Consider the following 15,615-nt stretch of genomic DNA (forward strand, 5'->3'; position numbering starts at 1 on the left):
CCAAACAATTCTTTTAAAAAATCAGGAGCAGCATAAAGACAGTTTGGTGTACAGGAATGTCCTCATTTTTTTCTAAATGACTCACTTCTCTTGTGGAACAATTCTGTCCCTGGAATAGTTGCCCCTAAGAATGACCTATTCTGCTATTCCTCATGAAACAAACCCATTGGTGGAACTCCGATCAGGCTTCCCCAGTGGTTGGATGTGTTGGGCTATTTCAGCCCCATGTCATTTGGTTCATCCAGTAAAGTAGACCCCCTCTTTGAAGTAGATGGGCAGCTTAGAAATATAAATAAATAAAATAAGCAAAGTACATTAGGAAGTTAGATCTACCTTTTGCTTCTTTCTGGTCATTCAGATGATTTTTTATGAAACGTTTTTGTCAAACAGCCAGATAATACTTACAAAACAGATTTTGTATGGTAGCAAGTGAAGTTAACTAAAATATTATTGCAGATTTGCTTATTTTTTCTAAAGAGGCTACATGTCCTACTATTGATTACATGCATACTTTATATAGATAATGATGTTGCTGAACTTGACCATACTAAAGTTACTACTAAAGGAAGGAGGATAGGAAGTCCTAACATTTGAACAGCCTTACTCTTATAACGCTACCTGTAGTTGATTGTCAAATTTCAAGCATCCTCTTGTGTTTCAATAGGAAATTCCAAGGTTTGAATTGACCAGATTTTGTCTTTTAAATAGACCTTGGGGAATTGGCTTTTATAAGTGCTGGGTTAGGAAGTGTTGTGCTACTATCAGAATTTAATTATTGTGCTTAGTATGTTAATTTTCAGGTTGCATTCTGTTGCATTGTATTGTGTTGTTTTTATTGTGTACATTACCCAGCGTCTCTTCATTGTGTTGGCAAATTTAAAATATTATAAATAAACAATAACCCATTGCACATTAAAATTATACATTATTAATATTGTATTGTATGAATATATTTCAAATATTTAAGTACTAAGTACATATGTATATATGAGTTACCTAGAAGTTTAAAATTTTGTAGCATGGAACTTGAACCAAGAGTAAATAAAGTCTGTGTTATTGTAAACCTCTTGTGATGATCAAGATAAGATTTGAAAAAACTTCTACTCTTTTTCATTTTGGCTTGCCGCCTCTTGTGCGTGCGCCAGTGGGTGGAGCACCCACCCGGACTGATCACCTTAAAATTGTGTTTCCCTGAAAATAAACTCTAGTGCTTATTTTGGAGCCCCAAAAATATAAGGCTGGGTCTTATTTTCAGGGAAACACAATAGAAGCAGCCAAGATAAATACAGGAGAAATGTAGGATCAAAATATTAAAAGGACAGTTGTCTACAGATGGTGTATGCATGTATGTACATATGTATGTATTTTCAGTGGGATTCCCCCCACCCCCGGTATTAAAATGGAAATTTAATACTTTAATTAACCAAATCCTTTATGAGACAATTCACACAAAAATTATTCTCTGAGTTAAAAATTATTTTTAGTGAGTTAATCTTTCAAATGGTTTATTTTCAAATAGAATATATCTATTAAAATAATAGTTTTTTCTTCTACTTCTTTGTTAGCAGCTGCATGGTCAGTTTATACCATAAAGAAATAAATAAAGCAGTAGGTTACAGTTTATGTATCAGATTGAAGATTCCCATAACTGATAATGCTCAATGATGAAGATAAGGATAATAATTCTTTGTGATTAATTTTAGGAGAAAATGGAACCCACTATTGATACTTGATACCAAATAGGAAACTGTTTTAAAGATGCTTATATTAAGTAAATTTCATTACACTATTTTTTTCTCTTCAATGATTTTTTTAGTTGATTTGGAACATATGCGGACAGTAAAAATTGATAAACATCTTCAATTTTGCCAGGAAAGTCATTCTAGCAGTCATTTTGTATCAGCAAAGACAGGTGATTCTGTAAGTATTATGAATTATTTTAACAATATTGCTATTGTGCATTTTTGTGACTCTCCAGAGCTGGGTACCAATATTATACATTCAACGTCAACTTTTAAAACTGGTTTGTTAGATATTTAAGATGTTATACTTCTCCAAAGGTGACAATTGAGTATTTTTTTTAAAAAAATCTTTGTTTTAAAACTTACTCTTTAAGATTTTAAGATTTTAAACAGATCTTTGGATTGTATATGTGTTTATGTGTACAAAAAACAGATATATCACATTGGCATAAGTATTCAGACTCTTCACTCAGTAGTTTATTGAAGCACCTTTGGCAGCTATTACAGCCTTGAGTCTTTTTTGGTATGATGCAACTAGTTTTGCATACTTGGATTGGGGGATTTTCTGCCATTCTTCCCTGCAAATCCTCTCAAGCTTAGTCAGGTTGGATGGCGACAATTGATGGACAGCCATTTTCAGGTCCCTTCAGAGATGTACAATAGGGTTCAAGTCAGGGCTCTGGCTGGGCCACTCTAGGACATTTGCAGAGTTGTCCCTAAGCTACTCTTGTGTTGTCTTGGCTGTGTGTTTAGGATCATTGTTATGCTGGAAAGTGAACCTTCAGCCCAGTCTGAGATTCTGAGCTCCGTAGAACAGGTTTTCATTGAGGCTATCCCTTGCGTCATTCAGTTTTCCCTTAACATCTGATCAGTCTCCCAGTCACCCTTGAAAAAGACCCCAACATCATGATGCTGACACCACCATGCTTCATTATTGAGATGATTTTGGGGAGGTAATGAGCAATCTTGTTTTCATCAGACCAGAGAATTTTGTTCCTCACAGTCGGAGAGTCCTTCAGGTACTTTTCTGCAAACTCCAAGCGGGCTTTCATGTGTCCTGTACTGAGGAGAGGCTTTCAACTGACCACTCTGCCATAAAGCCCAGATTGGTGGAGGGCTGCAGTGATGGCTGTTCTTCTTGAACTCTGACCCATCTCTGCACAGGATCTCTGGAGCTCAGATACTTGATCACATCTTTTATTAAGGCCCCTTTCCCCTGATTTCTCAGTTTGACCAGGCAACCAGCTCTTGGAAGAGTCCTGGTTGTGCCAAACGTCTTCCGTTTGAGAATTATGGAGGCCAATATGCTCTTAGAAGCCTTTAGTACATCAGAAATTTTATTTTAGCCTTTCCCAGATATGTGCCTTGCAATAATCCTGTCTCTGAGCTCTGCCGGCAGTTTGATTTCATGGTTTTTACTCTGCTACAGTATGCATTGTTAGCTGTGAGATGTTCTATAGAAAAGTGTGTCCAATCAATTTAATGTACTACAGGTGGACTCCAATCAAGATGTAGAAACATGTCAGCAACTATGAAAAGAAATGGGAGGCACCTGAGCTAAATCTCAAATATTGTTGCAAAGGGTCTGAATACTTATGTTAATGGGATATTTCAGGTTTTTTTCTTTTTAATAAATTTGCAAAAATTTCTAAACCTTGGTGTTCACTTTGCCATTATGGGGTACTGACTATAGATTAATGAGAAAAAATGAATTTCAATGGCTGTAGAATTAGCCTTGCAGCATAATAAAATTGACAAAAGTGAAGGGCGTCAGAATACTTTCTGAATGCACTCTGTGTGTGTGTGTGTGTGTGTGAGAGAGAGAGAGAGAGTGACACACACACACACACACACACACACACACACACAAACTTTTATACTATTTCTTACAATATTAGGCAACACAACAGTAGAGACCTTCAAGGAGGAGCCAACATCGCGATGATATGGACGTGCGGTCTTAATGCTCTGAGACCGCAGCCAATACTTTTGACACTAGGTGGTCCAATCAGACCTAAACTGTCCTGAAGAGACAGTGAACAGGAAGAATATGTCTTGCTGACCTCAGGGATATCGCAAAATCCCTGAAAAAAGCAAGAGAAGTTCTTCAAGCTGGCGACAAAAAATCCAGCCAAGGCTGATGAAGTCAGGGCGGTTCCAAAACGGAAGGATACAGAAAGAGAAAGTGTTTCCAGCTGGTGAGGAACTTTTACTCTTTTCAAAAGAGACTGCCTATAAAAACTTAAAATTAATCTAAATTGGAGAATAGAAGAATCAAGCGGCGGAATTAAATTTGGAATGGTTTTGGACAGTGGTTATCTTACTTTTAAAATGCTATCTTCATGGATGGAATTTATGCAAGCCTTTTAAAACGGATGGATTAAGTTTTCTATTTTTTCTTTTATTGTTCTCTGTAACATATGGACTAAAGTTTTCCTCTTTCATAGCTGTGGGTATTTTTCTAATTCATTTAAAGATTTAAATGAATCTTTTTTCTAACTTGAAATACAAAAAAGATACAAAAGAAAATTAGATTTTCAACAGTATTACTGCTGCTCGAAGGCTGGGAGGATTTGTTGATTGGAGTATATGTATTGAAAATGGAGCACTCTTTTTTTCTCCATGGATTGCTTTGACTTTGCACTACGAAGTTTTACTGATTGGCTACAGAGGGTGATACGAAGGGAAGCACATAGATGTCCCTTTGAAGTATATTTCTAATCAGAGAAAAGTGAAAACAACGTTCTTTGTGAATCTATGCTTTAATTTCATTAACCTTCCAAGCTAGAGCAGCTGAGATCTTATAAGCAAGGAGTTGCTGAGAGAAGTCTATACAAAGCTGACCAAGATGATGATTAGAGGACTGGCACCACAAATGGCAGAAGATATGAGACTGTTTTGCTATTGGAAAGATACAAGTGATAGATGGAAGAATATAATTTAAAATTAGTTAAATTTAGTGAAATTTATTGACAATAGATATAGCTTAAATAAATAACTGATAATGTTACTAATGTATACAATGTGTAGTGTTGTGATGAATATAATTGGATATCAATATTGAATGGTACCCATGTAAGGAAGATTAGCAAACCCTTTGGATTATACATAAAGGATAATAATAACAACAACAACAACAACAACAACAACAACAACAACAACGATGTCCTAGGCCCCTGGGTGGGGCCCGACTAGTAATCAATGCCAAATCCGGCGAAACAACTGGCCGCTGTGATACAATTGTGTTGTTGCGAATAATAATAATAATAAAGAACTAAGTTAGATACAGTTAAAGTTTTGATTATTAGGGGAAAATTTTATGATAAAGGATATAGTTAAATAAAGGAGGGATAAGAATAACAACGTATATATAGATATGGGTATAACATAAGGAAACTGGATGTAAACTGTAAACAGTGATTTTGAAAGGAGGATTAGAAAACTTTGTTATTAAATATTATGGATGTTTAGCTAGAATAGGACATAAGAATTTAGTGTTAGTGGAGGACTTTAGAAATAGTAATTGAAAGGCCCATATGTGGTTATGTATTAAATTTTGGTATATTTTGTGATGAAGGACACTTAAATAATTATAGTCAAATGAAAATGGAGATATGATTATGGTGATATGTATAAATATTTGAGTTAAAATACTTAAGTTAATATGAATTATGTTTGTTGACTGTGGAAGAGATGCACGAAATCTTTTTGTAACCAACTGATACACTTTCTATAGCATGTAAAGAAGGATGTTGTATTTGTTTTAAATTAAAAATTAAAACAATTATTAAAACAAAACAGTAGTGACCTTCAGGTTTCTGGGTTCTATAATCTTCCAGGACTTGAAATGGACCCGTAAGTTTAGAACCATCATTAAAAAGGCACAACAAAGAATGCTCTTCCTGTGTAAACTCAGCAAGTTCAGATTACCAAAGGATCTGCTAATACAGATACAGATTAATACAGAGGAATTATTGAGTCTGTCATTTGTACTTCAATAATTGTCTGGTTTGGCACAGCAACCCAACAGTTATTCTATTCTAAAAATCTTTCCATACAAAGTTTCCTCTCATCAAGATGACAGCAGGAGTTTAGAAAAGAGCCTTTTTTAAAGGCAGTTTTTTTGGCCATTTTGGGGACGTTTTCAAGCTGGAAAACATCTGAAGCTGCCACCTCTTTGCCAGTGCGAGCAGCCTCCAGCCGCCGCTCTTTCTCAGCTGGAACTGAGCCAGCGGCTAGAGGCTGCTTGTGTCGGTAAAGAGCGGCGGCTTGAGTCTTGCATTGAAAAATAGAGGCAGCTGCTGCAGGTAGGCTGGCTGGCCGGGAGTCTCTCGACTGGGGCTTTCCACAGTGGCAGTTAGGGAGCTAACCTGGGCCTGCACAGTGCGCGCAATGGAGACACAACAGTGGCAGAGATAGCCAGGCAAGACAGGACGGAGGGTGCTAGCTAGGCTGCGTCCTCTGTGATGGAAACACGGCGGCAGCAGCAGAGCTAACCAGGCAAGGGCGGGAACGGAGGGTGCTAGCTAGGCCACGTGCTGCGTGCAATGGAGATGTGGCGGCAGCAGAGCTAGCCAGGCAAGGCTGAGGATAGAGGTGGGGGCACCTAGCTAGTTAGGCCATGCATCACGTGTGATAGAGATGTGGCAAAGCTAGCCAGGCGAGGCCGGGGACAGAGAGGGGGAGCGCAGCGGCAGCAGCCTAGGCCAAGCCGGGACTCAACACCCGACCAGGACTTTCCGCAGCGGCAGCAGCAGGTAGGCTGGCCAAGCCGGCCTGGCAGTCTACTCAACTGACCCTAGGCTGGCTCGGGAATTGACTCGAACGGAGCCTGCAGACTCTCCCCCAGGGAGATCAGGGTCTTGGCAGAAGGCAGGCAGCAATGGCACATGAAGGCAGGCAGGCAGCAATGGCGGGCAAGGGCAGGTTAGCAATGGCGGGTGAGCTGGTAAGATGAGGAATGATTGGGCAGGCTGGAAGGGTTGGGGCCAGCCAGTGGTGTGATTTGCCAGTTTTCCGAACTTGGCAAAATCATAACAAGTGGTTCGTGCAAACGGCTCCATACTGGCTGAATCTCACCCCTGATTCCACCTTAATGATCCAACAGGAGCCTGAATCCAACAAATAGCAGCAGAACTAACAGCACAGATAATCCTATTTTATATGTAATAAAGTAATACAGCAAGTTATTTGGCATAAGTACTTTAGAAACATCTGTAAATTTTGTAAAGTGGTCCTAATTTGTTGAAAGCTACATTCCTTGATATTTTATAGGCTTTTCTATGCATTGTTGATATAGAAAATGTGCAAAAGTATACTTTTATTTACTGTTAAATACAATGAAGCTCAATTAAATATCAGTTTCTAATTCAGATATATATTCTAAAGAAACAAATTATGAAAAAAATATTCTTATAAATTTACCCTATTTCTCTGAAAATAAGACCTCCCTAGGGCTTTTGAGCTCATGCACTAAAATAAGCCCTTCCCCCAAAATAAGCCTCCCCTAAAATATTGCAACACATTAGCAGCCACGAGGTGACTACGCTCGCCACCTCCTGCAACCCAAAAATAATGACAGCTCCCCGAAAATAAGGCCAAGCGCTTATTTGGGGGGGGGGGTCAAAAGAAAATAAGACCCTGTCTTATTTTCGGGAAAACATGGCAGCATAGACTTGGCTAAAGAATCATTGCAGAAATACAGATAATTTCCCCATCATGTCTCACTGTTTGTCATTCAAAAGTGATTTTTTGCTATGTTGGAAATACCTTTAGGATATGTATTTTTAATCATTTAAGTCTTTCATCTTTTTAAATAGGTGTTCCTGTGTTTTCAAGGAATTGCAGCTAACCTCGTTGATGTCAAATTAAACAGAGCAGAAATAGAACAGTTACAGGTGATACTCCTAATTATTTACACACACGTAAAAAGTTCAAGATTTTTGTTGTTGCATAGTGGGAAGACTGTTACACACTACCATTTTTCCTCAGACATATAGAATATCTCTTTCTCTCTCCCTCCCTCCCTCCCCCCTCCCCCCTCCCTCCCCCCCTCTCTCTCACACACACACACACAGAAATATCAGAAAATGGTCCAATCCAGATGTGCAAAACTTATCGCATCATACCCTAAAAGACTCAAGGCGTAATTGTTACCAAAGGTACCAACAAACTACTGAGTGAAGGGTCTGAATTCTTATGCCAATGTGATATTTCAGTTTTTTAAAAATAAATTTACAGACATTTCTAAACTTCTGTTTTCACTTTGTCATTATGGGATATTGAGTGTAGATTAATGAAAAAATGAGTTTCAACAACTAGAATGAGGCTGCAGAATAACAAAATTGACAAAAATGAAAGCGGTCTGAATACTTTCTGAATGCACTGTGTTTATTTATTTGCTTGTCTATGATTGATACCCCAGACTGACACCGATCACATCTGCCAACTCACATTGGACTAGCGTGTCAGATTATGGTCTATTCCAGTGATGGTGAACCTTTTTTTTACGACGTGCCAGAATTGCACACATGTGTGCTACTGCCCGCACTCACATGCCTACTCAAGTTCCCGCCCAACTGTGCATGCGCACATGACACACACACACACACCCGTGCATGCAATCACCAGATTAAATTAGTCTGCCTTTGGACTTTGAACATAGGAATGGTCAACATTCAAACAATGAAAATGGTTGCTTTGTTAGAAGAACTGCTTCAATTTAATAATATGCATTCGGATATAATTGGAATATGTAAATCATGACAGAAAGGCAAAAATTTAGTTGAACTTGATAGGACTGAGCATTTACTCCATGTTATAAGTACCAAAGGTGGACAATGTGGCAGATTTGGTTTTCTCATCAACCAAAAGCTGAAAGACTAGTAAAATTTGAAAGTTTATCTAATAGAGAAGCCCAATGCATCATTTAATTGAACAACTTTGCAACTTTAATAAGATTTGTATGCCGCCCACTCCCAAGGGACTCTGGGCGGCTCACAACAAAAGTAAAAACATAAAAGTATTAAAAATACAATTATTTAAAAATAAGATATCATCCATTCAATCAAGTGGGGCTGGATATTAATCAACAGCCCCAGGCGTGCCGGAACAGCCAGGTCTTGGTCGCTTTACGGAAGGCCGGGAGAGTGGTAAGAGTCCGGATCTCTGCAGGTAGCTCGTTCCACAAGGAACGAGAAGGCCCTCCCTCGGGGAGCTGCCAGCCGGCATTGTCCGGTCGACGGCACCCGGAGGAGGCCCAACCTGTGCGATCTTATTGGTCATTGGGAGGTGAATGGCAGGAGGCGGTTTCTCAGGTAGCCAGGTCCAATACCGTGTAGGGCTTTAAAAGTAACGACTAGCACCTTGAAGCGGGTCCAGAGACCAATAGGGAGCCAGTGCAGCTCGCGGAGGATAGATGTAATATGGGTGTATCTAGGTACACTCATTATCGCTCGCGCGGCTGCATTCTGGACCAACTGCAGTCTTCGAACACTCTTCAGGGGCAGCCCCAACAAACAATGCAAGCTTCAAATCATTCAAGTTTATGCATCACCAATAAGCTCTGAGAGGTCGGAGAGTTTTATGACAATGTAGTCTACCTTCAAGAAAAGAAAAATGCTGATACAAAATACTAATGGATAACTTGAATGCAAGAATAGAAAGAACAAAAACTGAAGAAAAAGCGTCTGGCCCATATGGAAGTGGTGACAAGATAATAGAGGTAACAACCTAGTAGATTTTATATCATGAACTCATTTTACAAGAAAAATGCTAGTAGAAAATGGACATGGAAGAATCCATCTGGGTAGACAAGCGAAATTGACATCATGTCAAGTGATAAAACCATATTCTGTAACTGTACTGTCATCAGTCGTTTTAACGTTGGAAGTGATCATAGAATGGTATGAGCTAAAGTAAAGCCAAGACTGTCAAAAAGAACATATGAAAATGATAAAAATGTCATGAAAACTGAAAACAGTGATAAGCTATTAGAGGAGGACAGCAGTTTTGAAATTTATCAAATCACTTTGCTCTATTGCAGGATTTGGAAGAGATGAACATTATGGACCAAAATGAACAAATAGTAAAAAAAAAACCCTCCTTGAATCTGCTATATCTATAGCACAGCCTGAAAACTACTTTGCAGAGTCAAAAATCCCTGATTAAACTATAGATTTAATGAAAAATCAATGGACAATGAAGAATACCAGAAATTTCAATAATAAACGAGTACGTTGAACTTTTCAAGACCATAAGAAAACAAATTCAAGAAGAAACACAGTTTAACATGAAGCTTGTGAAAATGGCAATTGAAGAAAACAAAGAGATTAATAGACCAAAATGCAAGTTTATAAATTCAAGAAAGAAGATATTTGCATTAAAACATGAAGATGGCTCTGCGTGTAGAACAAGACAGGAAATGTTAGAAATATTGGAAAATTCGATTCAGAGCTATACAAAGATCAAGATCACTCAAAAGTAACAACACCCAGGAAAGAGGAAATGCTAGACATCCAAGTAGAGGAAGTATCGAGTGCCATAAATCAGTGAAAAATGGCAAAGCTTCAGGAAATGACTGCATTACAATTGAAATGCTGGAAGCTGGTTGTCACGGTTTACCCAGGATACTAGCAAAACTATACTCAAGATGTCTCAGAGAACAAAAAATACCTATGCATGGGTGCAAGATGATTTAAAGAACTATTGCCCAATAAGCCTTCTTTCAGTCATCCAGAAGGTTTTCCCCAAGATGATAGGAAAAAGAATATTGAGAACATTAAAGGGTGTACAGTCAAAGAAGCAGGCATGGTTCAGAAGTAGCTACAGCATAATCACATCCAGATTTTTCAGCAAGTCATTGAAAGACACAACGAGTACACCATGCAGTTTTCATTGACTACGAAAGATGTTTGACTCAATATTCCAGCAAGCTATAATCAAGGCATTGCTCAACCAAGGCCTAGACAGTGCTTACAGAAACTTACTGTCAACTGTCCATTTGGTGAATCCAGAAAAAGAAACTCCTGGGACATCATTTTACCAAGAGTATAAAACTTTACTGAATAAACCACAATGGCACAAAAGAAGCAAAACTAGCTCTGATTTTCCCACGCAAAAGCAAGCGTAGCTTTTCTTACAGGCCACTCGTAGTCCAAAACGTCCACCAATCGGATCTGTTCATTTTGTTATAGGAAACTGTAAGGACCTGCCCCAGCTGGTCCCTCAGGAAAGTAAAACTATTGACTCCATTGAACTGAATCAAAAGATCATTTACTGAGAGAAAATGGTTGCAGTAAAGTCAGGCAGAATCTGAACTTCCTGCACAAAGCAGTTCTTTCATTCCCCAAACCCAACTCTATTGACCAGTCCACCAACAGCCAATGTGATGCTGCAAGGTTGTTTTGAGAATGTTGAGGTGCTAGGCAGATAAGAGGTCACTCAAGACAGCCATTGAACCAGACTGAAACTGGCTGTGAGGGCGTCTGCTTCATCTCCGAAGACAATCTCCCTCGTAGATTCCCAAGCTTGCAGCAAAAGCGAAATCATGCAAATAATGCCAGCCTCCCTCCCTCCCCTCCAACAGAAGGGCAGGACAGGATGGTGGACGTAACATGCTGCCCCCCTGAGCAGCGACAAACAAAACAAAATAAATAGAGAAAAATATAAAAACAAAAAAAAATCAATTAGGTTTATGAGACTATTGGTTATGAAAATGTTTAAAAAGTCTAGAGGCCCTAATGTGGCGGTGGTCAACCCATTCATTTTGGGTGTCGGGAATTCCTTCCAACCCACTAAATATTGAAGGTTTCCCCTGCACCCACTGCACTTGCTTGGGTGAGGGCCTCCGTGGGATTTTTAGTGCCTCCAGGTCTTTATAATAAGTCCATACCTCAAGAGGCACCTTACTTTCCTCAAGGAAGAGCCTCCTGGTTAAAAGTGCCCAGCGCACTGCATAAGTCTCTTTCTCCCATTCTGCCCATCTTTGTTCGGTGTCTGATAGTTTTTTAGAACTGTAAATTCAGGGTTGGAGCTAGCCATGTTCGTTTTTCTGTACTAATAGCCCTCACAGCCACATCATTCATGTCAGTTTGAATGATGGAAGGTTGCCTCAGGTTCAAATATTTCGTGACCAAATACACCATATCCTCCACTCTAAATTCTCTCTGGGGGCTCCTTTCTGACCTGCTTGCCTCTTGATTCTCCAATGCCTCACATACATGGCTTTCAAAATACCAATCTAATCAGCTAATGATACTGAGGATGGGGTCCCTGTGGGAGCTCTGGCATAAGCACAAACTCTGTCCCCATAGCCACCTTGAAAGGGATAAAACCTGTGTTACTGTTCACTGAATTGTTATATGCTGTTCTGACCTAGGCTTCCCCTAAAAGCACGAGGCAGAGTCCTGGTCCTGACAAAACCCCTTTTATTAAATGAATGTGAATGCCTCTCATTCACATTTAGCAAGGCCTGGCAAACAGTCTTTCAAATGAATATTTATGACTACAGACCTTATCTATCTTGGAAAGATCCATGTAAATATTTTCCAAATGAGGTGCTGTGCAAGGAAAGACTGGGCACAGAGCCTCTGAGATTCACGGACAGATCTTCACATTCCTGAAACTAATCTAAATTAGTTAGGGATTAATTAGGGATTTTAATCAAGCCTATCTAAAGTCTGTTCTCCCTAAATTTGTGCAGTATGTGCAGTGTACCACCAGAGGTAAGAACACTCTAGACCATATAAATCCGGCCCACAGTCTTTCAAAATAGTTCACAATTACTGATCTTTATCAGGCTTGGAGAGTGGTCCGGTCGATATCTTTCAGATGCCGCAATACTTGGGAAAAATGCAAGAATGAACTAATTTTCTCCTGCAAACACCCCTCCCCTTTTGCTCCTCTTTTATTCCCTATGGGAGGGGCCATTCACCATCCACCTGTGGCTTTACTCCCAAGTCGACCCTTGTTCCTTAGCTGTTCCCTTTGTCTGGCAACTCTGTGCATGCATACACTGGGAACAGGCTCCAGCTGTTCATCTGCCTCACTGATGTCTGAGTCCAAAGGCAGCTGATAATTGTGAGACAGCCATGGTCCCATCTCTGCCTCCAACACGGAGCCTTCGTCAGAGCCTTCCCCAGACTCCAGGACTGGCCCATGTTCCTCCCCAACCTCCTCAATGTCCGAATCTGCTGCCAGCTCCACTGGCTGCTGGTGGGCCGCAACAGTGATGCCTTTTGGAGCCCCAGCAATCTTTATGCCACTGATAAATAAGGTGCTGCACAAGCACCTCTATAAAGGTGTCCTTGTCTACTTGGATGACATTTTCATTTTCAGTGAAACCCTAGAAGAGCATATGAAATTGGTGTGCCAGGTCTTGAACAAATTCCTCATGGTTAAGCTGTACACAAAGCTGTCAAATGTGAATTCCACAAGACCATGATAGACTGCCAGCATCCAAGATGATGCCAGCAATGTTGCAGTCACTACAGTTCTCCTACAGAAGAACGCAGATGGCAACTTACACCCCTGTGCCTTCACCTCCAAAAAACTCACAGACACTGAAAGGAGGTGGGTGGTATGGGAGAAGGAAACCTATGCAGTCCGATGGGCCCTAGTGACCTGGAGGGAGTTCCTTGAAGGTAGCCATTTGAGGTATGGACTGATCATAAGAACTTAGAGACGTTAACACTCTCTGAAACAGGTTCGCTGGGCACAGTACTTTAAGACTGAAGGACAAGCTGCCAATAGGCCCATGGTATAACAACAAGGAAGCACCAACAAGGGAGCACTAACCCTCAAGAATGGACTGGCTTGGAAAGGATCCAAATTGTATATGCCAACAGCTGTGACTTCAAGTGCTGCAAAAGAGCCACGATTCTAAGCTGCAGGGTACTTTGGCTACCTGAAGCCCCTGCTTTTGGCCAGAAGGCCAAAGATGAAGAAGGACATAAATGACTATATAAAAGGTTGTGCCACTTGTGCAGCCATGAAGAAAAGGCCAGGGAGATTCACTGGGTTACTCCAGCAAGTGGCAGACCCATCCCAACCCTGGGAAGAGATTGCTATGGATTTTATTGTTGGGCTTCCTAAGAGCAGAGAGAATATAATCATCTGGACCATGATAGATTTGTTCTGAAAGGAAGCCCATTTTATAGCTGGTCCTGGGCTTCCCTCCGTGAAAAAACTAGCCATTTTTTTTCATAAAACTTGTAAAACCTGTTTTACCTGCATGGGGTTCCCCGCAGAATCATTTCTCACAGAGGGGTCCAATTCACTGCTAAGTTCTGGAGGGAATTCATACGATCCATTCAGTCATCAGAGGGGCTCAGTCAACTTTTCATCCAAGTACAAATGGGGCGGCGGAATGAATGAATGCCATGGTTGAGCAATGTTTAAGGTGTTCTGTCAACCAGCAGCAGTCCAACTGGGCAGAGTTGCTGCCATTTGCTGAGGTGGCATACAATAATGAGGTGTATAGTAGGCTTGACCCCTTTCCAAGTCACCACCAGCATGGAGTTTGTCCCCATGCCTGAACTGCCCGGAAACCCCCCTCCCTCATCCATGTCTTTAAGTGAATGGATGCAGTCATTGAAGGAAGTGTGGGAATGCACCTTATGGGAAGCAGCGTAAAAGTCAAGCTGACAAACACTTCTCCCCCCATCCACCATTCCAAGTTGGTAGCAAGGACTGCCTATCCACAAAATACCTAAAATTAAAGCCTGCAAGAAGCTGGGTCCAAAGTTTATAGGACCTTTTCCTATAGTGAAAGTGATAAACCCTGTTACCGTGCAGCTTAAACTCCCCCACTTGCTAGGGAAAGTTCACCCAGTCTTTCACAGTAGCTTGTTAAAGCCAGCAGTAGGGTCCCAGATCAGGCTGGTAGATCAGGCAGCCCCAAAACCAATTGTGGATGGTGGGGGACACATTATCAGGTAAAATCACAAGGAGGGGGGAATAGATAGGGTAGTATATTCAAAACAAAATACTTTTGTGATGACCCGGGGCATAAAACAGGTAACACAGCCAGCTGGCACTCAAGCTGCCCCTTTATTGCTCCAAATTTCCCAAAATGCTCCCAGATGGTCATCCTGTTCCTCTCCTTCCCTGCCTACAAGCCGTCCCAATCCTGAAAGGCCCTGGCCTTACTGGGCCTGCTCCTCCCCATTTCCCCCCCAAGCCAACCAAGCCACCCCCTTTATCTCTGTTGACTCCAGTTCCAGCTTGTCTTCCTTCTAGGTTCAGACTCTGACAAACTTTTAATTTTAATTAGGTGAGAACCATGGGAATATTCAGAATCAGTTTTCACCAGTCCATGCCAATACAACAGATCCAATAAACTTATTTTTTGAGGAATTTATCTGCCTCAGAGTTTTGTTTGCTATGAGTATGTTATTTGGAACCCAGACACCCTGTTTATTCCTCATATTTTGTGCATTGCTATGTAAACATTTGAGTCATTTTGGACTGATCCTGTCTTTACTTTCTACATAACCTGCTTTGTGTCTGCATTCACCTTCTTCCTTGCTACCTGTTTGATAAGTGTACATTAGTACTCATTAATAGTGAAAAGAAAAAATGCCCAAGAAACTGACAAATTTTATGGGCTAGAACCTCTTCAATGGAATAAAGAAGCCAGGACTCTCACCATTGCTTATGTATAAAAGCATTCAAGATGCTCTTATTTTGTCCTTTGTCAAAATCCTTATGCATGTTTTCTGAGAGAAAAGTAATGCAGTATGTCTGACTTGTTTTAATGCTCTACATTTCATAGCATGATCTTTATTGTGAAATATTTTATTAGCACTTTGAAACAGCCCCCCCCCCTTTGGATTCACTTGCTTTAACCTCTTCTGTTTTTCTTTTCTTCTCT

General features: G+C 40.4%; 1 protein-coding gene across 4 annotated transcripts in view; it reads left to right on the plus strand.

Annotated features, from left to right (window-relative positions):
- RAB28 (RAB28, member RAS oncogene family) overlaps nucleotides 1-15,615 on the plus strand; it is a 131,941-nt gene that overhangs the window by 54,269 nt on the left and 62,057 nt on the right. For 2 of the 4 annotated variants that reach the window (XM_087724637.1, XM_087724634.1), the window contains exons 5-6: nucleotides 1,817-1,920; nucleotides 7,562-7,639. In XM_087724637.1, coding sequence (XP_087580763.1) covers nucleotides 1,817-1,920; nucleotides 7,562-7,639 — 182 coding nt within the window. Of the gene's footprint in view, nucleotides 1-1,816; nucleotides 1,921-7,561; nucleotides 7,640-7,819; nucleotides 7,904-9,786; nucleotides 15,607-15,615 lie in introns of those variants that run through there. The other 2 variants (XM_087724636.1, XM_087724635.1) reach the window with 2 other exon arrangements.

Source organism: Thamnophis sirtalis, unplaced genomic scaffold (assembly GCF_051295495.1).
Source record: "Thamnophis sirtalis isolate CommonGarterSnake01/CBP01778 unplaced genomic scaffold, rThaSir2_p1.2 scaffold_10, whole genome shotgun sequence".
Taxonomy (NCBI): domain Eukaryota; kingdom Metazoa; phylum Chordata; class Lepidosauria; order Squamata; family Natricidae; genus Thamnophis; species Thamnophis sirtalis.